This window comes from Pleurodeles waltl, chromosome 1_2, assembly GCF_031143425.1.
Source record: "Pleurodeles waltl isolate 20211129_DDA chromosome 1_2, aPleWal1.hap1.20221129, whole genome shotgun sequence".
Classification (NCBI taxonomy): Eukaryota; Metazoa; Chordata; class Amphibia; order Caudata; family Salamandridae; genus Pleurodeles; species Pleurodeles waltl.
Genome location: NC_090437.1, coordinates 508,714,045 through 508,740,022, shown reverse-complemented (window position 1 = coordinate 508,740,022; position 25,978 = coordinate 508,714,045). Strand labels below are relative to the sequence as shown.

Sequence of the window (25,978 nt, the reverse complement as noted above, 5' to 3'; positions counted from 1 at the left end):
GGGGAAAAAAACACAGATGCTGGGGCCTGGTTAGAAGGATCACAGCACACACTCAGTTAAGTTAGCATCAGATATCAGGAAAAAAGTGGGAAGGGGGGTAGTGGACACCGTGCCAAAAGGGGCACTTTCCTACACATTATATTACATGTGAGGGCTTATCTGCACAAACAGATATGCCCCTATGGCTCTGTCGATTCTCAGACACAGTAAGTGACCAATAAAGCCATTTTAAATGCATGTGCTGGACACAGGTCATTATGACTTTCCCAGCAACATAATGGCTTTTCTGAACATAGGGATGTTTGGAATCAAACATCTCCGATTAATAAACCCTCACCAATGCCAAAGAGGGATTTAATAATAACTGCACCTATAGGGCACCTTAGACGTGCCACCTGAAAACCTACCAGCTACTAGAGTATTGACAGACAGGTCCTGACCAGGTCAGCCACCTTACAGAGGTTTGTGCCCAGGAAGGATGTACATTCCAGGGCATGGAGCTTCAAAGGCCTAGCCGTCCTTGTAATGCGACCCAGGTCTCTTCTGAGGGTGGAGGTGACCCACCCACCCGTCCTGACCTGCTTTTGGGAGCAGCACAGGCAGGAAAATTAGTCAGATTAAGTGCCCACTTCATGCCAGTCACACCCCTAAGGTGGACGAGTTAAGTGGACACTACTCTTTAAATTTCTCGATCTTGTTTCTAAAGAATTGGGCCACTAGGGTTGGCCCCACTTCTCAGCGGAAGTGGTCGTAAGAAGGGTGCAGTCACTCTAAAGGTGGGCAGCCCACTGGCTACCACCTGGCACTCCTTGTAAAGCCTCTAAATTGAGTATTTAGATGGCACCCCTGAACCTTAGAACTCAAATCCTGATGACCTAAGAAGCAAAGGACAAAGAAAAGTCGCACCCGCATGAGAGGAAAAGAAGCAGCAGCTGACCTGGAAATAGCCCCATCGGCCTGCTGTTGACCATGACGACTCTCTCCAAAAAGATGACTTGTCCTGCAACTGAGCCTCCAAGAAACCCAAGGGGACTGCCTGTCTTCCATAAAGACTCAAGACTACCATGAGCAGCGGCTCTGTTTTGCAACAAAGTCTCCCGGAAGGACTCTGCAGCCTCCGGAACAGCAAAGACCTCTGCACTGGATATCCACGACCCGAGGTGAAGCCAACCAACGGTGCCAGCAAGGTTCCCCAGCTGTCCAGAGTACGAGTCCAGTCTGGTTCCACCCATCTTGGACTCCCCCCAAGTTGCCTGCAGCCCCTGCACACAGGCCCCCTCTCCCGCAACCTTGTGGTGAGCGAAACAACCTACATCAACCACTGCACCAGTTTCCCCTGACCCCATCTGAGGTGGGTCACTTGTGCCAACGACGTCGTCCAGCAGCCCTAAGCTCGAGTCCACTCTGGGTCCCTCCCTGCTGGACACCCTGACGATGCCTGCAGCCTCAACACACAGGACCCCCTGACAGAGTGCTCCTGGATGGAGAAACCCAATCCCTAAAGACACCCCTGCATCATTGCCCCTGGGCCCTGGAGAAAAGGACCAACTGAAGACCTAAGCACCCCATGTTTACTACCTACCTGTCTGTTGTCCTCGACTGGCCTCCTAAACAGAGCCTGTAGCCTGTTTTCACGAGGACCAACTCCCATTGGGCACCCGACGCCTTTACTGCACTGCTGCACCCAGCCGCCCCAGTGCTGCCTGGAGTGACCTGCTGGTGTAGTTCTGATCAGTGCCCAACATTTACCTTAACTCTGAGATTTGCTTTGTAAATCCTATATTTGCTGAACAATTTTTCCTTCATAGATTAACATTAAAGAACTCTGAGAACTGCACTGTGTTCATTTTTTAATCTGAAAAGTATTTAGGGTTCAACACACACACACACACACACACACACACACACACACACACACACACACACACACACACACACACACACATATATACATGCATGCATACATACATACATACAAAAGTATTACTTTTCTAAATTGGTCAGGATTTATTCTTTGAGCATGGGTCTCATTTATTGCCTCTGTGAGTACAACAAATGCTTAACACTACCCTCTGATAAGCTTAACTGTGCACCCACACTACCACAAAATACAGCACTAGTCCTATCTACTGTTGCCTCTGCAAATCAATTGGGGAAACCACTGGACTCTCTGCGTGGTGAACTTTTTAGTGCACCATATAGAGACAGCTTCCTACAGTCCAGAACAGCTCTGATGAAAGGGAGCATCTGTGAGGGAGGCAGATGTGACTTGCGCTTGTTTCTAGTGAACCCCAGCAAATGCAGGAGGTCAACCACAGTCTGGAGGTGGGTGACAGCCTGGGGTGAGCCTACCATCAACAGGCAGTAGTCGAGATAGGAGAGGAGTGAAACCCCTGATCTGTGCAGAAGAGCTGCGACCACCACGTTGTGAACACCAAGAGGCACTAGTAAGGCCAAAGGGGAGCACTGTTAACTGAAAGTGTTTATTGTCTACCGTGAACCAGAAGTAACGTATGTGGGCAGGTAGGACGGTAACATGGAAATAAGCGTCCTGCAAGTCCAGTGCTACCATCCAGTCTCCTTGGTCGAGGGCAGATAAATCCTGAGCCAGAGTGAGCATTTTGAACGTATCCTTCTTGAGGAAGAGATTGAGGAGTTGAAGATCTAGGATAGGGCAGAGGCCCTTGTCCTTTTTGGGGATCACAAAGCAACGGGAATAGCAATCATGATGTACTTCCAGCAAGGGAAGCCTCTCTATGGCTCCCTTTGCCAAGAGAGCTATAACTTCCTTGTGGAGAAGGGATAAGTAATCCTCCGTCACCAGGTGGTAGGATGGTGGCATGGATGGAGTGGTAGTCTTAAAGGGAAGAAAGTAGCACCTTCAGTCTATCCGCAAAACCCACTTGTCTAATGTGGTGGATTGCCAGCAGAACAGGTGATAGGGGATCCTGTCTTCAATGATCCCCTCGGCCCCTGATGAGGAGTCAGACTAGAAAGGCTTTGAGACTGCTGTGGGGGTGCAGGGCGATTGGGGTGGACTGACCAGACCGCTGGCTCTGTGATCCATGCGGTTGTGGATTCCACGTCCTCGGCCATGCAGTGGCTGGGCAGCATGTGCGGCACGGTGGCTGGCTGTGAATGGACACAGTTGGAGGCCCTTTCTGTAGCCACAAAAGGTTAACGGAGGGGGGCGAAGGATCACAGTGAGGCCAAAGGACCTGGCCGTGCACGAAACGTCTGGAAGCGTTAGAGAGCTAAGTATGCACTGTCTCTGAAGAGATTGATGTCAACAAACAGCATGTCCACGATAGCTGCCTGAACATCCCATGAAATGCCAGATGTCCTTGCTAGGCAGGACGATTTCAATCAACAGTGGCAACTCAGGGCCACTGTTGATGAAACCGCCCTGCCTAGCGAGTTGTTGTGTCCAGTTCACAATATATGGTGAACTTTGCTGCGTCTCTCCCATTGATAACTGCCTGACAGAGTACAGCCAGGGCCTCCTGTGGGACCTGTGGCAGCACTTGTGCAACCACAGTGTAAGGGAGTAACGGCCCGAAAGGCATGCAGTGTTCATGGACAGCAATGATAGGCAGGTGGAAGGATTAAAAAAATAATAATAATAATAAAAAAAACATCTTCACAAGTGTGTCCAATCTTTTGGGTTCCCTATCCGTGGGTGCGGAAGAGAATGCGCCCTGGGAAGTAGACACTTTGATAACCAACCTCTCAGGGGTGGGGTGTTGTGTCAGAAAGCTTGGGTCCTCTGGAGCGGGGAGATGGTGGTTGCGGGCAATTGTCCTGTTCACAGGAGCCCATGTGCTCGGTTTGGACCAGGTACCTAGCAAGACATCCATGAGGGCTTCATTAAAGGAGAGAATGGGTTCTGAGCATGCCAGTATCTGAAGAGGAATCCAGTCCGTTGGCCTCACCCAAGTCTGTACACCAGTCCATGGGATCTTGGAGCTGGTATTCGAATGAGTTCAGCGACCTCTCCCATTCCTCACTGTAACCTAGCCCATAAAAAAAGGGCTCTGGATGAGACACAGGAGGCAAGCCTCCTGTCGGTGTCAGTCTGCGTCGTACAACACCCATCTGGCTCCGTATTGGAGTAGGAAATGAGAATGGGGATGGCGCCACCGCTCGTGGGAGAGAGTGGGCAGAGCCGGAAGTGTAAGCGCCAGGACTGGAATCAGGAAAGGTCGGGGTAGTACAGATGTCGGACCGTACTCAGGACTGGATTCATCGGGCTCTGGATACAACATAGGAGCAAGCCTCCTGTCGGTGTCAGTCTGCATCGTACGACACCCATCTGGCTTCGTACTTGAGTAGGAAATGAGAATGGGGATGGCCCCACCGCTCGTGGGGGAGTGTGGGCAGAGCCGGAAGCGTGAGCGTCAGGACTGGTATCAGGAAAGGTTGGGGTAGTACAGGCGTCTGTCCGTACCCTGGACTGGATTCATCAGTGCCACTCAGCACAGGTGTTGAAGCCACCAGCGCAGAACCCAAACGGGCCTCTTCCAACTCTGCGGGCCGAAGGCGCTCCAGCGGTGTTGGACTGCCTAAAAATGGGGCGCATGGCCTCAAACCTCCTTGATTTAGATAGGGGTTGCTCTGGCTCCTGGAAACTCAGGGAGGTGTGGAGTTGGCACCGGCACAGGCTCTGCAGAGTGAGGCCTAGAACATCCGCCCTCCCTCGTGTCTTGAGCCGACGGCCGAGGAGAAGTCGATGAACACTTCAACTTTTTAGACTTCAACAACGATGGAAAACTCCCTGACCGATCCTGGGAACTTCCTCTTGATTGGGATCTCAACATGCGCAGAGTTAAGCATCAGGCTGCCATCAGCTCGGATGTATGGCTCGACACTCAGAGCACGACTTCAGGTCGTGGTTGCTCTCCAGACATCAAAGACACATGAGGTGCGGATTCTGCATGGATATTGCCAGATGATAGAAACCACAGTGCTTAAACTCAGGCTTCCTAGATGACATCCTCGGCACACCAGGAGTTGAAAACCCAAAGAAATTTCAACTAAAAGTCATAAAAAGGCAGACAGAAAATGACTGAGGTGTAGCCCTCTCCAGATCAGTGCTAGCTGGCTTGGAATGAAAGAAATTACATCAGTGCAGCAGAGTGGCGCCTATCTATAGCCCACAATGTCAAATCGGGCCTGAACGACGCCGGAAGTGGCGCAGATTGACAGCACTTAACGGTGACCGGGGTACTGCTCATAAAATTGTCTGGATCCAGTTTGATGCCTGGGGTAAATTCACAGGTAAGGAATCTGCAAATAGAAGTCCCTATCATATGGTAAGTAAATTGTTCTTCTGATAGCGACTTCTAACTGTTGATTCCTTACCTTTAGAATAGATACCACCTTCCAGTGGTGTGTCCATGAACTGTCTCAGACCAAAAAGTCCTGCAGTACCAACACAAAGTGCCCCTCTCGACATACCCAGCTGTTCAGACAATAGTTGTAGGAAAATGCCACTGTTGGCATGGTCTTCTCCCCCCCCCACCTGCATTTTACCTAGTGTTGATGTCAGCTTTGACTGGAAGTGTGCTGGGACCCTGCTAACCAGGCCCCAGCACCAGTGTTCTTTCCCTAAAACTGTACCTTTGTTTCCACAATTGGCACAGCCCTGGCACACAGTTAAGTCCCTTGTAAATGGTAACCCTGGTACCAAGGGCTCTGTGGCCAGGGAAGGTCCCTAAGGGCTGCAGCATGTATTATGCCACCCTCAGGGACCCCTCACTCAGTACATGCACACAGCTTTGCAGCTTGTGTGTGCTGGTGGGGAGAAAAGAAAAAGTCGACATGGCACTCCCCTTAGGGTAACATGCCCACAAACCACTGCCTGTGGCATAGGTAAGTCACCCCTCCAGCAGGCCTTACAACCCTAAGGCAGGGTGCACTATACCACAGGTGAGGGCCTGCTGCATGGGCACTATGACCCTACAGTGTCTAAGCAAATTGTTGGACATTCTAAGTGCAGGGTAGCCATAACTAGTATATGGTCTAGGAGTTTGTCAAAAACGAACTCCACAGCACCATATTGGCTACATTGAATACTGGAAAAGTTTGGTCTCAAACTTCTCAACACAATAATCCCTCCAATTATTAAAAAATGCACACAGAGGGCATATTAGAGATGGCCCCTGTATGTTAGCCCAACTGCTAGTGCGAGGCTTACCGGTCTGTGCCAGCCTGCCACTTCCAGACGGGTTTGACCACATGGAGTGAGTGCCTTAGTGCACTCTGTGGTCAGAAACAAAGCCTGTCCCGGGGGGAGGTGCTTCACACTGTTGTGAAGCCATTTTAGTTATAGCTCCATGGATGTTATTTTAGCATACTAGGCCTGCCGCTGTGCACTATAGCCTAGATCTATTTTATTCAGCTTCATTTATTATTTTAACAGTAGCCACTTTTGCAGTCTTGTTTTATTCCTCTCTAACTAGCTGTTTTCACCTAAGCCAGCACTACGTTCTCAAACAAGACATTCTTGTTGACTCTGTGCTTCTTTCAAGGTTGCAGTAAGATAGGTTGCCAGTGAACGTGGTAAAAGTTTTGTCTCCGGTATTCATAGAAAAACCACACATCTTTAAGTAGGGTCATTTTATCAGAACATCAGCTGCTTTGTTATAAAAACACTTCCTTGTCCATTACATGTTAGAGAGCGATTCCAGCCAGAGGACCACAACTGTATGTTGATTGCTGAACACTTTGCTACAGCTGCTTGTGCAGACTTCAGGCCTTTGCTCAGGTATGGGGAATGATGTCTTCCCAGGGGAACCTGAAGGGCAGAACTAGAGCTTAACATGCTGTGTTCTATTATAGCCTAGGTAGGACTTACTCTATTGACTCTAGTGACAATATGGTAGCCTTATTTCTATGCTTCACTCTCCTTAACACAATTCTAATTCTGTCATGTTGTATCGTCCTGGTTATTGCAGCACACGCTTTGTTATCTAAGATGCTGTTGCTTCATTAAAACCTTATTGAAACATATACTGCCTCTATTTGTCATGGTGTATGTGAGACCAATGTAACTGAGAGAAACGGATGAGACCTGAGTTACCACAATTTCCTTGAGGAGTCAATTATGTCATGCGCTCAGCTGACATTGCGCGTTCTCTGAAGTGGCAAATAGATTGAGCCAGGGTTCTCATTTGTGGAAAAGACCCTGTGCCATCTGTGAATATAACTACCATTTGTGAGACGCAAGGCATTGATGGCTGTTTACCTGCTCAGGTATTCTTGGAACCCTCAAGGTGTTGTGCAACATCCTTGAGCTATCAAGCCACATCCAGAGACGCCAAGCACGCTGTCACAGGGTCCACAATCCCACCTCACCCTGCTGGTTACAATACCACACGGTGGCATTGTTCACTGTGAGCCCTTTGATGGATGGAAGGAAGGCATTCAACGCCAAGCAGGTGGCTCACAGCTCTTAATATGGAGCCTGACTCCACCGAAGTCAGAATCTTCTGATCTCTACCTCTCCCAGATGGTTTCCTCAAACCAGAAGCAAAGCATCAGTCAACACTATGAGCTCTGGGTGGTGTAAGGAGAGGTGTCGGCTGCTGACCCAATCACAGTCCTGCAGCCAGCACTGCAGAACTTTTGAAGTCTCCTCTGAAATCTGGACCAGATCGGAAAGCTCTCCCTTGGTGTTGAGTGTAGAAAAGTAGCACCTTTCTGGCACAGTCATCCACACTTTTTGCCTGGTGTCCGTATGTTTAGACTGTAGTACCCTGAGGCCCTTCTAACCAGGACCCCAGCTGTCTGTGCTCTCTACCCTAAATTTATTTGCAAGACAACGTTTACACCCTACAATTGGCATACTGGTGCATCCATGTCAGTCCCTAGTATACAGTACGTAGGCACCCAGTGTAGGAGGCTGGCTCTTTATGTAGTTTTCAAAACTAAGCACACTGTGCAGAGTGTCCGGGCAACCACACGTTGGTTTACAGAGGTAAAAACGATATCACCGAATGCTCTAATTTGTAGGGTAGCTTGGTCAAGCAGTTAGGCTAATGGTGGAGAAGTGAAAAGCATTTGTTGTACTCACAGTATTAATAAAGTAAGACACACTCAGAAAAACTCTAGACCAATTTGGAAAAAATACTTCAGAGTTTTATAAACTTTTTAAGACCAAGATCATCAAAATCGGCTAAATACTTTAAGTTATGAATTTTTAAAGTTTGGGAAATGTCTCAGTTATGTGCGTAATTACGCACCAATGAGATCAATGGAGAAAATACTTCAAAAATACATAAAGGTCAAGCAGTGCTTATACTAAGGTTTCCTCTTGCAGCTAAGTTGAAGGTGGGCCCTGTTGGTGGGCCTACGGACCAGTTGGAGAAGTGTGGGCAACTCTCGGTTCCTGACGGGAGCAGCAGCTGAATTATCATTGTAGCTGGTGCCAGGTCACAGACAGAGGCCACTTGAAAAGGCGCTGCACAGGTGAACTTCAAGGTAAGTCAGGCAGGTGTCAAGGTGGCAAGTGGTGGGAGACCCTTGGGGCACAGCTGGATCTTCGGTACAGAGCATAGTGCAGCCAGGAGCAGAGCATATCGGTGAGCCAGGAGCTGTGCATAAAGGTGAATAAAGGAGGTAGGTCACTTTGAGAGTCGCTTGCAGGTCAGCAGGGGCATTCTGGTGGGAGGTGCTGGTGGTTTCTGTAGTACCTCAACTGGGGCTTCCTCCTGGTCCTTTTTCAGTCAGGGGTGGACTGTCCTTCTGGGTATCTGACTTTAGGTGGTCAATACCTGGTGATATTGCACATTTCAGCCAATGGAGGTCGCAGTGCCACCAAACTTAGCATACTTGTAGGTTTTGTCCTCATGGTCCGTTGGGTGGACTAGCTGCAGCATCCGGTTCCTTGGTCAGCAGCTGGTCAGTGAACTGGACTTCACTGGTTCTTGGGTCCAGGTTGCAGGAGAGCGGTGCCTTCACTCTGGAAGAAGACCTTTGGTGATTTTCAAAGATTTGAGGTCCTCTGGGGGTTTGTAGAGTCCGGTCGATGTCTGAACAACCCCTCAACGGCATCTGTCGAGTCCTGGGTGCAGCAGGCAGGGTTTGGCACCTTTCTCTTGGTGCAGCAGGACTTCAGTTTTATAGCCTTGGGCCTTCTGTGCTGCTGGTCTTCTTGTGACCTTGGAATCTGTATCTCTGGTCTAGGGATTCACACTAAATACTGTACTTAGGGGGCGTTTCAAGGGTATACCTAGTAGTGACCAATGGATCATCTACCTTAGGGGGGGGCTACACGCACTAAGTGACCACTTTCTGTGGGCAGAGGTCACTTCCATACACCTGACTGGCTATTTTCCTTCCATGCAAGATGGAGGTAAATGAAATGGAGAGGTCATATTGCATGCAACACCTTACGGGTGGTGCAAGCTGGGGCTGACCACTCTGCCTGTTCTGTGTATTTTTTTCCCGCCGCTGCTCCCACCAAAAGTGTGGATTTGAAACTGGAGTGACCATCTGCTCCTAGCAGAAGGCTTGGGGGTCAAGTTTCAAGGGCGGGAAGTCCTTTGAAGCTTGCTTTCAGGGCTGTGCACATTCCTCAGAAGGGCAGTATTTACAACTCAAACAGGAAGGACTTTGTTCTGAGACCTAGAGAGCAGGATCTCTCACCCCAGGGTCCCAGAATCAAGTCTGGGGGTTTTGGGCTGGTTGTGACAAGCCAGTAACCATGCCAGGATAGTATGCTTTTGAGGGGGCATTTCTAAGGTGACCCCAGGTACATTTTGTAAAAAAACAAATACAAAATAAAAAAATCAAACCGTGGTACCAGTTTGTATTTACCATTCAGAGTTGCTTGATACTAAACAACCCAGGGTTCAAAGTGGCCATCATGTGAAACTTGTACTAACCAGTGTCCGGCACATGTATTTAAAATGGTTGCTCTATTCACTATGTCCCAGGTTTGGCTAGGACATATTGCTCATGCAGCTATGTCCTCACATAGTGTAGTGCACCCTGCGCCTTAGGGCTAGAGGTATGCCAGGGGGGTGAACTATCTATATTGCATGCAATGTGAGTGGACAGGGCACACAGGCTGTGCGCCTTGTCGAATGTGCATTTTAGGACTGCACCAGGACACAGCCAGCAATGGCAGTGCTGGGTGCATCTCAATGCATGGCCCTGGAGGGTAGCACAATCTGTGCTGCTGCCCTCAGAGGCCTACCTTGAGTACCCCAAGCCTGGGTACCCAAGTACCATTTGCTAGGGACTTATATTGCCAGCTAAAGGTGTTGGCAATTGTGTCAATGTATCACAAAAAGTTTTGAAAAAGAGATCTGGCCCAGGGAACCTGGTTAGCAGGGAACCTGGACACTAACAACTTTGAGACTACATCAAATATCTGGCAAAAAGTAGGGGCTAATCATGACAATAGAGGCCTTCTCTCGCACCCAGGGGATTGGTACACCAGGGGTCCTCCAGGAAGTCTGCTGTAGTGTGGAGGTGGGAGACAACTGCCAGGGACAAGTCCGCCTTCAACATCCAGCCATCAAGATTAGGGAAGACTGGCACCCTGATCTCTGTAGATGAGCTGCAACTTCAGCCATCACTTTCGGAAACATCCGAGGGGCGCTAATAAGCCAAATGGGAACACCATGAACTGAAGGGGCTAGTGCCCTACCCCAAACAGCAGGTATGGTAATGTCTGTGGGCAGGTAGCACGGGAATGTGACAGCATGGGTCCTGCAAACCCAACACTACCATCCAGTCTCCCAGGTCCAGGGCAGGCAGGACTTGAGCACACTAGCATTTGGAATGCCTCCTTTTTCAGGAAGAAATTGTGAGGGTGGAGGTATAGGATAGGACGAAGGCCTTTATCCTTCTTTGGCACCAGAAAGTAGCGGAAATAGCAACCATGACTAACTTCTACTGCCAGCACCTTCTCCATGGTTCTTTAGGCCAAAAAAGCTGCCTCTTCCTGGTGGAGTACGGAAAGATGGTACTCTGTCAGCCTGTTGCAAGTGGGTAGCATGGGTGGATGCATGGTCACAAACGTGAGGGAGAAGACCCTCCAGACAATCTGGAGAACCCAGCTGTCAGATGTTATTGACCTCCAGTGGTGCAGGCGATGGCATATCCTCTCTATCACTGGGTGCCCATGATGGTCGGAAGGCATATGAAAGACTTGGAGGCTATGGCTTCTTGGGGGGAGTGGGGGTTGTCGATATGGGGTTTGGGAGGGGGGCGTTTGCAGGCTTTGAGTCTTCCTCCTTGCAAGGGCTGGTAAGTTGGAGCCTTGGCGGCTGGGTGGGTAGCGAGCAGTTGAAAGCCCCTTTTGTGGCAACAAAAAGAGGGAAGGGCGGACAGGGGCTGGCAAGGGGTTATTGAAAGGCCCAATGACATGTTCTTAGCTCTGCTTTCCTTGAAGCGCTCAAAGATTGAGGCCACCTTGTCTCCAAAGGGGAACAAGGGACATGTCCAGGAGATGAAGCCTGGACATCCTCAGAAAAGCCAGTCATCCTCAGCCAGACAGGTCACTGTAAGGACACTGAAGAAACCGTTCTGCCTACCGAGCTGGTTATGTCCGGCTCATATCAGATTGTGAACTTAGCTGCACCTCTCCCATCAGCAATAGCTTGAGAGTATGGCCCGGGCCTCTTCCAGGATCATAGGCCACACCTGTTCCACCAAATCCCAGAGTGAATGGGACTAACAGCCCCAAAGGTATGCGGTCTTCACCGACCACAGAGACAGGCTGGCGGAAGAAAATTTCTTGCCCAAGGTGTCCAGGCTTTTGGATCCTTTATCCCGTGAGGTGATAGGAAATGCACTAGGATTTACTCAGGAAGTGGAGGCTTGGACCACCAAACCCTCTGGGTGGGGTGCTGTGTGAGGAAATTGGGTTCCCCTGGGGTGGGGCGATGGTGGCAAGCAATTTTCTCCTTTCTTGTTCACAGGAGCTCCTGTGCAGGCCTTGGACCAAATCTCGATTAGGACATTTATGAGGGCTTCATTTATCAGCCAAAGCAGTTCTAATAGGGTGTCTCCTGGCTGAAGCAACTGTCAAGAAGTTTGTCTTGACAGCCAAGAAGGGCAACAGACAGTCCAGGACATTGGCAGTCCTCTTCACTACTACAGCAAATGAGGCTCCCTCCTCCATAGCCACGGTAGGAGGAGAGACCAAGCTAGTATCATGGGGGGGGGGGGGGAAGAGGGATGGGATGGTCAGTTCACTGGCATTCGCCAGATCCTCACACCAGGTATCCTAGGGGCTGGTATTCAACAAGGGTCCAGTGGCCCTCTCAATCTTCCTTAAGTCCTAGCCCACAGGAATAGGACTCCGGCTCCGACCTGGATGGTGTGAATCCAGTCATCACCAGAGTCAGCATCAGACGACGCCCATTCGCCTCTGTGTCAAAGATGGAGACCGGCAGTGGCAGGAAAGTTGGCAGCAGGGCTGGTGCCTGGGAAGGTCGAAGTGACTCAAGTGACAACGGACCGGATCCATTTGTGGTTCCAAGGAGCCAGACTGGTGCAGAGGGTGAACCCACCGGCGGAAGACAAGTAGAGGCTCCTCCTACATCTGCAGGGTCTGAAGGTGCTCAGGCATGGACAGATGCACACACATGAAGTACATGTCTTCATAAAATTCTCAAAGTTAGGCGGGGTCGCTCCAGCTGTAGGAAACTCAGGGAGGCACGAAGACGACTGAGGCACAGGCTCAAACACAGAGCCAGACATCGAGTACCGACGCTGCCTCATCGGATGTCTTTGACGAACGGGGCAAAGTTGAAGACCTCTTCAACTTCTTGTGGGGCTAAATGGAATGGGATGACTGACTGTGACTAAGACTGATGGTTCTGCAGCCAATCCTGGGTGTAGCAAAGTACCATCTTTCTATCATGGTTAACCCCACCTTTTGCCTGATGTCAATATGTTTAGACTGTAGATCACCAGGATCCTGCTAATGAGGACCCTAGTGTCTGTGCACTCTCCCCTAAATTTGGCTGCTGGAACACTTTACACCCACAATTGGAATACTGGTGCACCTATGTATGACCCTAGTATGAGGTACTTAGAAATCTAGGGCATTGGTACACCAGGGGTCTCCCATGGGCTGCAGCATGTATTATGCCACTCATGGGAGACCATGCAAACTTTGTCTGCAGGCCTGCCATTGCAGCCTGTGTGAAATGGTGCATGCACCGTTCACTTGAGATATAAGGCTTGCCTTATATCCTGGTCACTGCATTTAGATACTATAAGTCACCCCTCTGGTAGGCCATTCAATCCAATGACAGGGTGCATGTCCCTAAGTGTGAGGGTACCCTTGCATGAGCAGGGTACCCCTACAAACTCCAGACTCCATTCCCTGGGCTTTCTACATGCGGGGAAACCATCTTAAGGTATGTAGTGGACAATGGTCAACACGAGTGGTCCAACTACATAACGGCTTCTACGTACCTAGGCATGTTTGGTATCAAATATGCTGGAAATATGCAATTACACGAATTCCAGTGCGAGTTGCATGATCCACTGGACTCAGGGGTTCTTTAGAGGATCCCCCAGTTCTGCCTGTGCAGCCTTCTGGGGACTGGCTGCTAGCCCACTCTACTGTCCACCCCAAGCACTGTTCTGCCCTCCTGCTGGTGAACCTGCCTCAAGCATAAGGCGGCAGAACAAAGGATTTCCTGCAAGGGAGAGGTGAGACCACCTCCCCATGTGTATTAGGTGTCTATGGGCTGGGGTGGGCACAGTCTCTGAGCACCACCAGACTGCTTTGAAGTACAGGTTCCTTACCTTCTGTAACAAAATATCTGGTAGAGACATATTCTAGTTTCAGATTCCTTACCTTAGAATTTTCCCCCAGGCGGCAGACTGGATCTGGAGAATTTTTCTTTGAGCAATACCCTTGCCCGTCGGTAAGTGGCATCGGTCGACTCCACGGGCGTCCTAGTCACTGTGATGACTTCAGGAGTAATACATAGACGCTGCCTCAGCGCAGTGACATCAGTTTCTTTTCATGACTTTTCCACGCCAAAGCGCAGAGCCGCTAAGAACACAGATTGCTGCACCAGAGCTAAGGAACTGAGGGTGAATCCCTGTGTCTAGAAGTCAGTTTGCAAGCTGGAAGGATGGGTGGGTCGGTAAGGAATCTGCAACTGGAATATGTCTACCAGATAATTTGTTACCGAAGATAAGTAACTTGTACATCTTATAGAGACTTCTAGTTGCAGATTCCTTACCTTAGAATAGATACCCATGCAATGCCTCCTCTGAGGTGGGCTGCGAACCAAGATCATACTAGAAAGTCCTGCAGGACCGAACAACCAAAGTAGCTGTCCCAACGGACCTGGCTGTCCAGGCAGTAATGTTTAGTAAATGTGTGCAGGGATGCCCACATAGCTGCCTGGCAGATATCCAGGACAGGAACTCCACGTGCTAACACAATGGAAACAGCAGTTGCTCTGGTGGAATGAGCGCCCAAGCCCTCAGGGGGTTGCTTCTTCGACAAAAGCACAGCACAGCTTGATGCAAAGAAGTACCCATTGAGTGAGGTTATGTTTTTCCACCGCCTTCACTTTCTTTGCACCCACATACCCATAGAGTTGATCGTCCACCTGGAAATCTTTAGTATGATTTAGATAGAATGCCAACACTCTTTTTGGGTCCATACGATGGAGACTCTCCTCCTAATGGGAAGGATGTTGGAGTGCATAAAAAGTAGGCAAGGTGATGGACTGGCCTGCATGAAAAGGCATAACAACCTTGGGAGGGAAGGAAGCCTTAGTGTGCAACACCACTTTGTCAGGGAGCACAGACATGAATGGTGGCTTGGAAGAAAGAGCTTGAAGCTCACTCACTCTCTGAGAGGAAGTGATGGCAACAAGAGACAGTCTTGAAAGTGATGAGCCGTAAAGGGCAATTGTGCAACGGCTCAAAGGGAGTACATATTAAGTAAGTAAGGACAAGCTTGAGGTCCCACTGAGGCATGATAAATGGAGTGGGAGGAAATAAATGGGTGGGACACTTCAGGAATCTATTCACAATAGGAGATTTAAAGAATGAGGGCTGATCAGGTAGTCTAAGAAAGGCCAAAATGACAGATAAATATCCTTTAAGGGTGCCCAAAGCAGGAATGAGCAAAAGAACCTCAGATAGCGAAACAGAGAGGGGAACAACAGATTTGTTGGTACACCATGCCACAAATTCATGCCAACGACCGGTGTATACCGGTTTGGTAGAAGGACGCCTGGCTGCCAAGATAACATCTCAGACTTCAGGTGGAAGATAAACAGTCGTCAACTGACGCCGCTCAATCTCCACGCATGAAGGTGGAATTTGGACAGATTTGGGTGGAGAACCATCCCCTGTTGCTGCGACAGAAGATCCTCCCGAAGAGGCAGTCTTGAGTGGAGGATCGGTGGCCATGCTCAATAGCTCTGGATATCATACTCTCCGTGCCCAGTTCAGAGCCACCAAGATGACTTGGGCCCGGTCTTTCCTAATCTTCTTGAGAACTCTGGGCATTAGTGGTATAGGTGGAAAGGTGTAAAGGAGTCCGGAGTTGCACTCGAGACAATAAGCGTCTCCGAGCGAGTGCCGCCTTGGAAACTCCAATGCGTAAAACAGCTGACATTGCGTGTTCTCTGCAGAGGCGAAAAGATCTAACCAAGGCTCTCCCCACTACTGAAAGAGACCTTGTGCCACCTCCGGAAGGAGATGCCATTAGGGATAGGCTCTGCATCGATGGCTGAGTTTGTCCTCTCTGGCGCTGAGAGGGCTGGCCAGATGTTGAACCACCTGGTATATGCCCTGTTCCAGCCATGTCCAGAGGCGCAAAGCCTTTTGACAAAGGCTCCACAACCCCACACTGCCGTGCTTGTTGCAGTACGACATGGAGGTGGTATTTTCCGTGAACACCTGCACTCTCTTTCCCTTGATGGAGGAAAGAGGGTCTTTCAATGCCAGCCAGGTCGCACAGAGCTCCAATAGGTTCATGTGGTGGCCTGTTTCTGCCAGAGACCAAATGCCTCTGACCTCCATCTCTCCCAGTTGGAGGTTCCATCTCCGGAGAGAGACAGCAGCCTCAGTCATTCTCATTAAAATCCAGGACAGGGGCTGACACATCAATATCAAAGCTTGAATATCCTGGACTCTCTGCTCTGGAGAATAGTTCTGAAAACTGCACTGTGTCCAGAAAAGCTCAGATGAAAGGGAGCATCTGAGAGGGAGTTGGTGTGACTTTGGCATGTTTATACTTAACCCCAGCAAATGGAGGAGGTCTGCTGTAGTCTGGAAATGGCAGAAGACAGCCTGGGGCAAGCCCACCTTCAACAGCTAGTCGGCTAAATAGGGGAAGACTGAAATCTCTGATCTTCACAGATGAACTGCGACCACTAGCATCACCTTGGTAAACACCCAAAGGGGCACTGAAAAGACCAAAGGGAGCAAGAAAATAAGCATCCTGCAAGTCCAGCTCTACCATCCAGTCTCCTGGGTCTAGGGCAGACAGAACCTGAGCCAAACTGAGCATCCTGAACTTCTTCTTGAGGAACAGATTGAGGGACCAAAGGTCTAGTACAGAGTGAAGACCTTTGCTCATTTTGGGAACCAGAAAGGAGCTGAAACAGTAACCAACAGCATACTTCTGGCACAGGAATCATCTCTATGGCTCTATTGGCCATAGCGTCCTCACGGAGAAGGGACACATGATCCTCCATCAGCAGATTGTAGGATGACGGCATGGATGGATGTGTTGTCTTGAAGGGGAGAGAGTAGCCCCTTTGGACTATCTGCAAAACCCAGCTGTTTGATGTAATGAATTGCTAGCGGAGCAGATGACAAAACCTGCAAGAGTGCCAAGTTTGGTGGCACTGTGGCCTGTAGTGGCTGAACCGTGCAATAGCACCAGGCACTGAGCGCCTAACGTCAGACCAGAAGGACAGTCCATTCTGGATTGAAAAAGGACCAGGAGGAAGCCCCAGACGAGGGACTTCAGAAACCACCAGGACCTCCCACCAGGGCCCCTGCTGACCTGCAAGTGGCCCTCAACAATACCTACCTCCTTTATCCAAGGGCACTTTTACACACAGCTCCTGGCTCACCTATTTGTAAACCAACATGTGGTTGCCCCGGCCCCCTGACAGTGTGCCTAGTTTTGCCCACTACATAGAGGGCCAGCTTCCTACATCCGCAACCGATCTTGGGACCTTCCTCTCAACCAGGATCTCACCTTGCACAGGGTTGAGAACTGGACTGCCATCAGCATCAGGGACCGCTCCCTCTAAGCCTTCTGATGAATGTCCCAGCATTCTGAGCATGACCTCGGGTCATGGTCGCACTCCAGAAACCAAAGAGACAGGAAGTGCTGATCCATCACGGACATCGCCCTATGACATGACCCGCCAGGCCTGAATCCAGTTTCCCTAAAAGGCATCCCTGTGAAACCCGAAAAGAACGTGACAAAAAGTCAAAACAAGCCATTCAAAAACTGACTGAGGGGTAGCTCTCTCCGCATCAGAGTATAGCTGGTGTGGTTAGAAAAAAACAGACGTCTCGGTGGCACCTATACAGAAGCCGTTATGTCATATCCGGCATAGACAATGCAGACGACAGACACAGAGCCGATCAATGTCACCTAACGGTGCACCAGGGTACTGCTCCAGAAAATCTTACAGATCCAGTCAGATGAGGGCTCCTGGACCTCAGCAGCTCACATCAAGCACTGCCCTAAACCATTTAACAATGTACATGAAATATGCAATGATGACTGTAGCAGACTGGCACAGTTTATGGTGTACACCTATGGTGTAGCACCCTATACCGAGATCGGGAAACCCTTAGTGATACTGTTTTGGTGCCTAGATAACCAAAGCTCTCTAGGGGTAGTGGTGGTGAGCAATTCATATAAGAAAATATATAAGAAAGTGGTATAAGAATGGAGGTGCCCAACCAAGGTAAGTGTGTTAGAATCCCAAGGGCTGGGGGGAGAAAGGAATTACCAGAGGTAAGTATCAGAAATCCCACAGGCGCATGGGTGCAGAGCAGTTCTCGAGCTAGGCGTCCCATAGGCTAACCCAGAACCGTCGCGGTTGAAATTTTCAGGATTCACGACCTTTCCCAGAGGACCCTGACGAAACTAGTTGGCACAAGGAAGGTTGAATAGTGCCCCTACCACTTTGACACCCAGACGATTAGAGTACCTACACCAGGGAGCCCAGATGCACAGGGGTGAAGTGACATCAGAAGCCCTTGTTGGAGTAAATGGGAGCCTTGGTTGTCCAGTTTTTGTAGCAATCCGTGGACCAGGTCAGTGGGATCCAATGGTGGATTTGGGACGTGAAGAACCTGAAAAAGAAGAGTAGCGTCCAGACCACTCGGAGATGTCCAGGAGGGCAGGTAGGCAATGCTCACCCTCTTGGAGAAGAAGATCTGCAGGTCAGTGAAGGATCAAGTCCAGCTGCGAAGTCTAGGGGACAAAAAAAGATCTTTGGAGTCACCTATGAGATGTCCCATGTCAGTCACCGGATTGCAGGAGGGTCAGTGGTCAGCAGGACCACCAACAAGTATTGACAAATGCAATAAGAAGTTGCATGATGTTTGCAGGATTTTGGGGACCAGCAAGACTCAACCCTTTGACTTGGAGAGGAGTCAGGGCTGGCCCTCAGCATTCAAGAGAACCAGAAGGAATCGTTGGAGCCCCCACGAGTGACCCACTGGCAGCAGGCACAAGGAGTCTCTGGGAGGACTCAGTAGCACAACAAAACTGAAGTCCCACGCTGCAGGGGTTGCAGAGAGGAAACTAGCCTTGGAGTTGTAAAGTGCTGGAGGCTGGGGCTTCTTGGAGCTTGAAGATCTCAACAAGCCTGGGTAAGAGCAGCAGATCCGGTGCACAGGGGTTCCGTTCCAGTTGGTACAGCAAGGGCCTACCACCTCCCAAGTGTTGCAGAGCCTTTCAAAGTCTGTGGGACAGCAGGATCCACCAGCTGGTCGTCTTAAGGTGCCTGTGGATGCAGGGGAGAGACTCCTTCACTCCAAGGGAGATTCCTTCTTGCTTCTTGGATGCAAACAGAGTCCTTGTGACCCTGGAGAATGCACAGCCCCAGATGCTGCAGAAGTCTTGCAGGAGCTGAAGAAACAACATTGTAGTGGGATCCCACCCAACTAAATACAGTCTTGTTGAAATTCCTAATGCAGACCAGCAGCTGTTCTGGAGGCCAGGAGTAGAAGATGTCTTGCAGAGTGTTCCTTGCAGAGTCTTGCTCGACGAATCTGGGGACCCACCCTTGGTGGAGCCCTTAAGTAACCCTAAAAGGGGGTTAGTCATTATCTGCTGTGACCCACCTATCAGAGGGGTCAGGGACATCATCTATCTGGCCTAACCAGTCAGATGCTCCCAGGGGCCTCTGCTCATCTTACTTCCAAGATGGCAGAATCAAGTGGCTACCTGGCAGAGCTTAATGCACCTGCCTAGGGGAGGAGCTAGACGGGGGGTGGTCACTCCCCTGTTCTTTGTATGGTTTCGGGCCAGAGCGGGAACTGGGGATTTCTGCACTGGTGCAAACCAGTATATGGAAGGAGGGCACCAAACATGCCTTTCAAAGCAGCTCTGTGGCACTCACAGGACACCCCACCCCAGACACCTAGTTCTAAAAGAAAGGAGGCCACACCTCCCTCCTAGAGGAAGCCCTTTGTTCTGCCTTCCCCCACTTGAGTTAGGCTCAGCAGCAGGGGGGCAGAACAGTGCCTGGGGGTCTGCAGCAGCGTGGGCTGGAAGGCAGACCCTGCAAGACTTTACAGGCAGATCTGGGGGATTCGCTAAGGAACCCCCAGAGTACAGAGTGGTTTTCATGCAACTAGCACTGGAATCGTTGTAGTTGCATGATTCCAACATGTTTGATACCAAACATGCCTAGGTTCGGAGAAGCCATTATGTAGTTGGACTACTCCTGTGCCCAGTGTCCACTACATACCTTAAAATGGCTTCCCTGCACTTACAAATCCCAGGGAATGGAGTCTGGTGTTTGTAGAGCCACCTATGCTCATGCAGGGGTGCTCTCACACTCCGGACCATGCACCCTGTTCCTTGGGCTGAAGGACCTACCATAGGGGTTGCTTACAGTGTCCAAGTGCAGTGACGGCAATATAAGGGAAGCTTCTTTCAAAAGTGAAAGATGCATGCACCATTTCACGTAGGCTACAATGGCAGGCCTGCAGACAGTTTGCATGGGCTTCCTTGGATGGCATAATACATTCTGTAGCCGATGGGGGACCCCTGGTGTAAACCGACCTGGGCACCCAAGTACCATATACTAGGGACATACATGGATGCACCAGTATGCCAATTGTTGGGTGTAAAACTTACCAAGCAAACAAATTTAGGAAAGAAAGCACAGACTCTGGGGTCCTGGTTAGCAGGATCCTAATGTACTACAGTCAAAACACACTGACACTCTAAAATACAAAATAACTACTACAATATGTATTCAAGACCAAAATAATTTAAATCTTTCAATAACTGTGCTAAGCAATTAACAATATTTAGGCCGTTGATTGTTATTCTGAAAATTAACTAGTTTGTCAAACAGAAAAACAGGGAACTTTATAACAAAAGAAAACAAGTATTTGCAATGAAATAGGTCTAGGATTTTCTTGAGTTAGAGTTATTGGCATTATAAATTCAGAACTGGACTTTTCTTGCTATATAAATTGCTCAACCCTGCCTCATAATTTCATCTTTTCGAGTCATGTTTTGGTGGTCACAGGTGGCTACTGACATCAGAAATCACAAGCCCTTGAGGAGAGACGAAAAGATGACTGTAAATGTGAACGGAAATTGGAAAATAAGGCTGGAAAAGTATTTTTCTTTTTATGTTAACGGAATGAAAAGTCTTGCAAGCATTTTTGCCTCACATTTCAACAAAGCTCTAATTAGGTTACCAATAGCATAGCAGCCTGGGAAGATTTATGGCCGCAACAAAGGTGATAAGCAATGCCCTGTGTGCGGAGGTCTCTGAGGGATGGCAGGGAGGAGGCCTGGACAGAGAGAGAGACTCCAGATGAGGCTCTTCAAGTTTCACATCATTGCTTCTAGGTTTAGCTACATTCTACCAGAAATAACATCTTGTGGCTTTCGTGAGAAGTGAGCTAAATGTTTGGGCACCGGGTGTTTCTTTTGTAAAATAAGCGGATTTTAGGAGCCAAATAAAAATGAGGACAGCCCTGGAATAAAGCCAAAACAAAGGTCAGCAACACAGGAGGAGGTAGGGGGAAGGGAATGCTGCAATAAAGCGCAGGCAGCTACCAGCCTAAAACCCCTCAGTGAAATGTGAGCAACAAAGAAATTACAAAAGTAGTCCATCAAAGCAACAGATAAAGAAACCAAAGTGGAATAATACAGTAGTTGGTCAATGCCCTGAAACAGAAAAAGGAGGGGGAAAAAAAACCAGACCTGACCACTAGCAAGCAAGAATTTTTAAAGGTCACTGCAACCAACAAATGAAATCACCTTAAGCCATAAGAAGTATACTAAAAGTATACACGAGGTTGAACGCTTATGCTCGGCCTAAAAGTACACAGTGTCGAGTGTAGACACTTTAAGAGGCACAGGACAAAATGATCAGAGTAAATCTATTTATACTCCACGTTCTTACATACTATCTCAGAAGTCTTACAAAACAGTGGGGAAGTACCACCACTCCTAAGTCAGGCACATCGAAGAACAAAAACAGACAACATTATGTCACAAGTTCATACCACAACATCTATCTGTTTGACATTTACCTTAAGTTTATTCACAACAGTCTGGATTTGAGAGTTTAGCTTCAGATTATCAGCCTTTAACCTTTCAAATGGCCGGGATAATGTGGATGAAAGAGAAGCATTCACAGCATCCATAAGTTCTTTTTGAGAGATGACCTCTTTGTGCAGGTCCTGGGAAAACCTATCCAGGTAGTTGTTGTACTCCGTAAACATGCAGGAGAACTTTTCCAGAAGCACCTGTTTATAACAAAAGTCAAAGGTTATGAAATCCAGGACACAACAGTAGCGTATTTTTCAGTCTGAAAGGGGTGATACTAGAGGAGTGGCGGGGAAGGAGTGTTGAGACTTTGCAATGCAAGTTCTTTCACTGAAATACTGTTTCCTCATTTGTTATTAACCTTCACAGCTGTAATAACACGTCATCCCTCTGGACCGCAAAAGCCAACATTCAAATTAAGACTACCATTTTAAGATTAACACTGCAAGAATATGGCCATGACTATCCAAGTCAGAAATACTAGCATTCTGTCCATTTTTATATCTGGCTAGGGAGCTTATGTTGACTGCGACCACATGTCATGCATACATCAACCTCCCACCCCCAAAAATAAATATATAGATAATACAGAGAAAGTGTGGCCTCTGCGTCTGTCCTCTTCCGCCACTGGCTTTTTTCTGAGCATCCCCCTTATGTTATGTTGATTTGTATTTCATACTAATCACCTGAGAGGGTATTCAGGAGCCTGGGCAAGGTGTGTGGTCCCAGGGTGCTTATATGAAGAGCCAGGTCTTCAGCTACTTGCGGAACTCAAGAAGTGAGGAGGAGGCTCTGATGTGTTGAAGGAAGTTGTTCCATGTCTTGGGTGCAATGTAGGAAAATGAGCGGCCTCCAGTTTTGCTTTTACAGATGTAGGGAGTGTGTGTGAGTCAAAGTGAGGTAGAGCGTAGGTGTCTGGTGGGTTGGTGTAAGTCTCATAGGCTGTACAGATATTCTAGTGTTGTGTATGGCTTTCTATGTGTGCGTGAGAAGTTTGGATTGGCTGCATTTGTGAATGGGGAGCCAGTGAAGCTTCCTGAGGCACTAATTCTAATGCTTGTCCATAAAAGATCACAGGATTTTCCTATTTTTACAATCTCTTGTGTATTGTTGCCCTGGGTACAGGAGGATAAAGTAGTTTATCTCCTGCAGCTGTCCGTGGCTTGTGCTGCCCTTCTCTTGCACTCATGCACACATACTGACAAACAGCTTATGCCACTGTCCTTGCCTGTTCACAGCATCACAGCAGCAACACGCAGCTGCTAGGAGCTCATTACATGACTTGGAGGCATATGCTTACTGTTTTGATGTGGCAGCAAAAAATTGGAGGACAAAACAGCCAAGTTGGCATCAATTTTGCATCCATTCTGCAGCTCTAGACCAGCTGTGGCATATATAACTATGTGCACACATTTCAAGGCCCCTGAACATTAAACGTTTCAACTCGTCAATCTTATGTTCCATTCACATGGATACAACAAGTTATCAGGCTCCTTTCAAGGACTGGAGAGAAGAGGAGTGGCTGCTATGATACTCAAGACTAAATATGCGAATGTGGACTATGTTATTTCATTTAGTGTTCAATAACCCAGATGCCATTGTTAGCTCTGCTACAGTACTTCATAATAAATCCTTTTCGCAGTCAAATTTGTCTCCCGGAAGACCAGAGAATTTCTGGACACACTTGGTTTTTCTGCCAGATGTCACACTTTGGCGACAGCTCTGTTACAATGTTTCAGCAGGTCTCTAGGTAGGACAATATCGCCCCCTACCACATATGTAGCACATTAAAAAAAAAATAGGTTCAGATAAGGGGGGAGAACAGTATATGCAGTGTTTATTGATTTCTCTACGGCCTTCGATAGTGGACAGGAAAATACTGTGGAAAAAACTATATGAGCTGGGTGTCCCCACCAAACCTGCTATGCTTGATTATAGCTTTGCACTCCTCTTCCTGGTGTAAAACTTTGCTAAGAGAACATGGCTTCTCTGATAAATTTCCTACAAAAATGGATTGGAGCAAGGCTGTTTGTTGGCACCATTGTTATTTTCCTTATATATTTATGATCTGCCCAGTTTTTTGAACAATGCGGATAGTATTTCACTGAATATTAGAGGATATCCTCTGTCTTGCCTCCTATATGCAGATGATACAGTTGTGATTGACCTTACCCCAAAAGGATTAAATCAGTGATTGGTGGCGTTACACCTATATTCTACTCAGCATTCTCTGCAGATTAATCAATCCAAATCTCAAGTTACATGTTTCCTTGGGAAAAAACTGGGTAAGAAAATAAACTTCTCCTGGTCTTTGGGCCAACACAAGCTAGAGCGGGTAAAATCCTACTGTGTTTTGGGGACAACCTTTTCCTCTTCACTCAGTGACAAAGATCACACGCGCAATAATGGTTTGAATGCTTTCATCTCAAGCACAAGGTTTAGTTGCATTTTTTACCGCAGTTGGCCGGCGTGACTTCCACCATTTATTAACGGTTTATCAAACAAAGATCCCGGCCAATCTCCTGTATGCTCTTGAGGCCACAGATCTCTAAATGGCTTTTTTTTTTTTTTTTTTAGATAGGATGGAAGGGCAGATATTAAGACACCTAGGCTTCTGTAGTAATGGCCTCAGTGGCAGCCTTAAGGCTCAAATTTGGTATTAAGAATGTTTTCGTATTGGGCCTTGTGGCTGTGGTTTGGAGAGCTTATAGTTTAACCCAAAGTAAGGCAGCTACCTTGAGAAATCTAGCTTTTATAGAAATCTTTAATAGATGGAAAGAAAAATCTATGTTTTAAAAAACAATTATAATCTAGTTTTATAATTGCTTGAGCTAAACCATGATTCAATTCATTCCTCTTTGCCAACTACTTTTAAAACTCTTTGAAAAGCAACGTCCTCGTTTAAAAGTTTCTCCTCTGACTTACAGTTCTGTAGTAATAAAAGGAGACTGACCAGGTTAACCAAATCAGTAATTTGTAAACAATCTCAGCCCTACCTTTCTTTGGATCTTCCCAGTGGGATATACCTTTTGCTGAGATTAGATAGATTGCCCCTTGGAGATCTTACCTCTAAATGGTATGGATCTGATAATCAATGCGATTTCTGTCAAATGGGTGTGCAGAATTGTAAGCATGTATTATTTGTCTGGCCAGGAAAAAATGGCTAAAACCTCTTTACACGCACTTTAATATTCGCTCAGTAGGAGAAGCTTTGGAAGCTCTTTTTAATCCTCCTAATGGATTTTTTTGTTTAAGGATTTTTAAATTCTTTCAGTCTTTTTTTTAAAATCGGAGTGTTTTATATTGGTGATAATTATGAAGAATGAAAACGTACTCTTCAGGGCAGAGTGGAGAACTATAAGATTTCCTGGCATTTCTCAATTTGCTTTTACTGCTAAAGGCCATTTGTCCTGGACTGTATTGAATGTTTTTCTATTAATTCGGCTTGGAAGTATATGTTACACTATTGTTTTATTGTAGAATATGTTATGGTATGTGAGGGTTCTCCATGAGAAGTCTCCCTAGGGCTCCATGTCGCACTGTCTGAGGCACTCTATGGCTTTTTCTTCCTCAGAATATTTAATGTTTATACTCTAGAGGCTAATTTGAATAACTTTATCAACTTTAGATTCGCTACTGTGAAATATTATGTGAGCAATGTATCTGTATAATTTTGAGTTTTTTTGATTTTCTGTGGAATTTTTAAATGAATGTTCTTAGGTCGTTTCTGTCTTTTCAGGAATTGGTTTAACATGCGGACCCTCCTAGGAGTTTCAATTCATGAAATAAATAAAAATGAAACTAGCACATTCATGACTGTCAGGTTGGATTTTTAGGACCGCAAGCACACTTTAGAAAGTCTGTGGGAGAAAAGGTAAATGTGGCTATTGCCACTGGTAGGAGGGTTTAACTTTAAACACGGAAATGTACCCGCTTTTACGCTTGGTAATGTCAAACAACAACAAAAGTGTTAAGGCCAATTAGTCTGTCCAATAACTTAATATGAAAACCACGGCTGTTGACTTTGCAAATGCTCGTCACATTTCACACAGAAATAGCTAGACAATGAAGTGCAGAGCAAGGTGACAAATGACCAGTGGGGAAAAATGAATTTTCGGGTTAGCAAGGACTCCACGAGAAATTACCTTCAAACTGAGTGTTTAAACAAGCATTGGCATCAACAATTCTTTTGGCATCTGT

General features: G+C 47.7%; 1 protein-coding gene across 5 annotated transcripts in view; it reads right to left on the bottom strand.

Annotated features, from left to right (window-relative positions):
* CENPE (centromere protein E) overlaps positions 1-25,978 on the bottom strand; it is a 1,295,748-nt gene that overhangs the window by 204,055 nt on the left and 1,065,715 nt on the right. For all 5 annotated transcript variants that reach the window (XM_069241483.1, XM_069241500.1, XM_069241509.1 and 2 more), the window contains one exon: positions 21,763-21,978. In XM_069241483.1, coding sequence (XP_069097584.1) covers positions 21,763-21,978 — 216 coding nt within the window. The remainder of the gene's footprint in view (positions 1-21,762; positions 21,979-25,978) is intronic.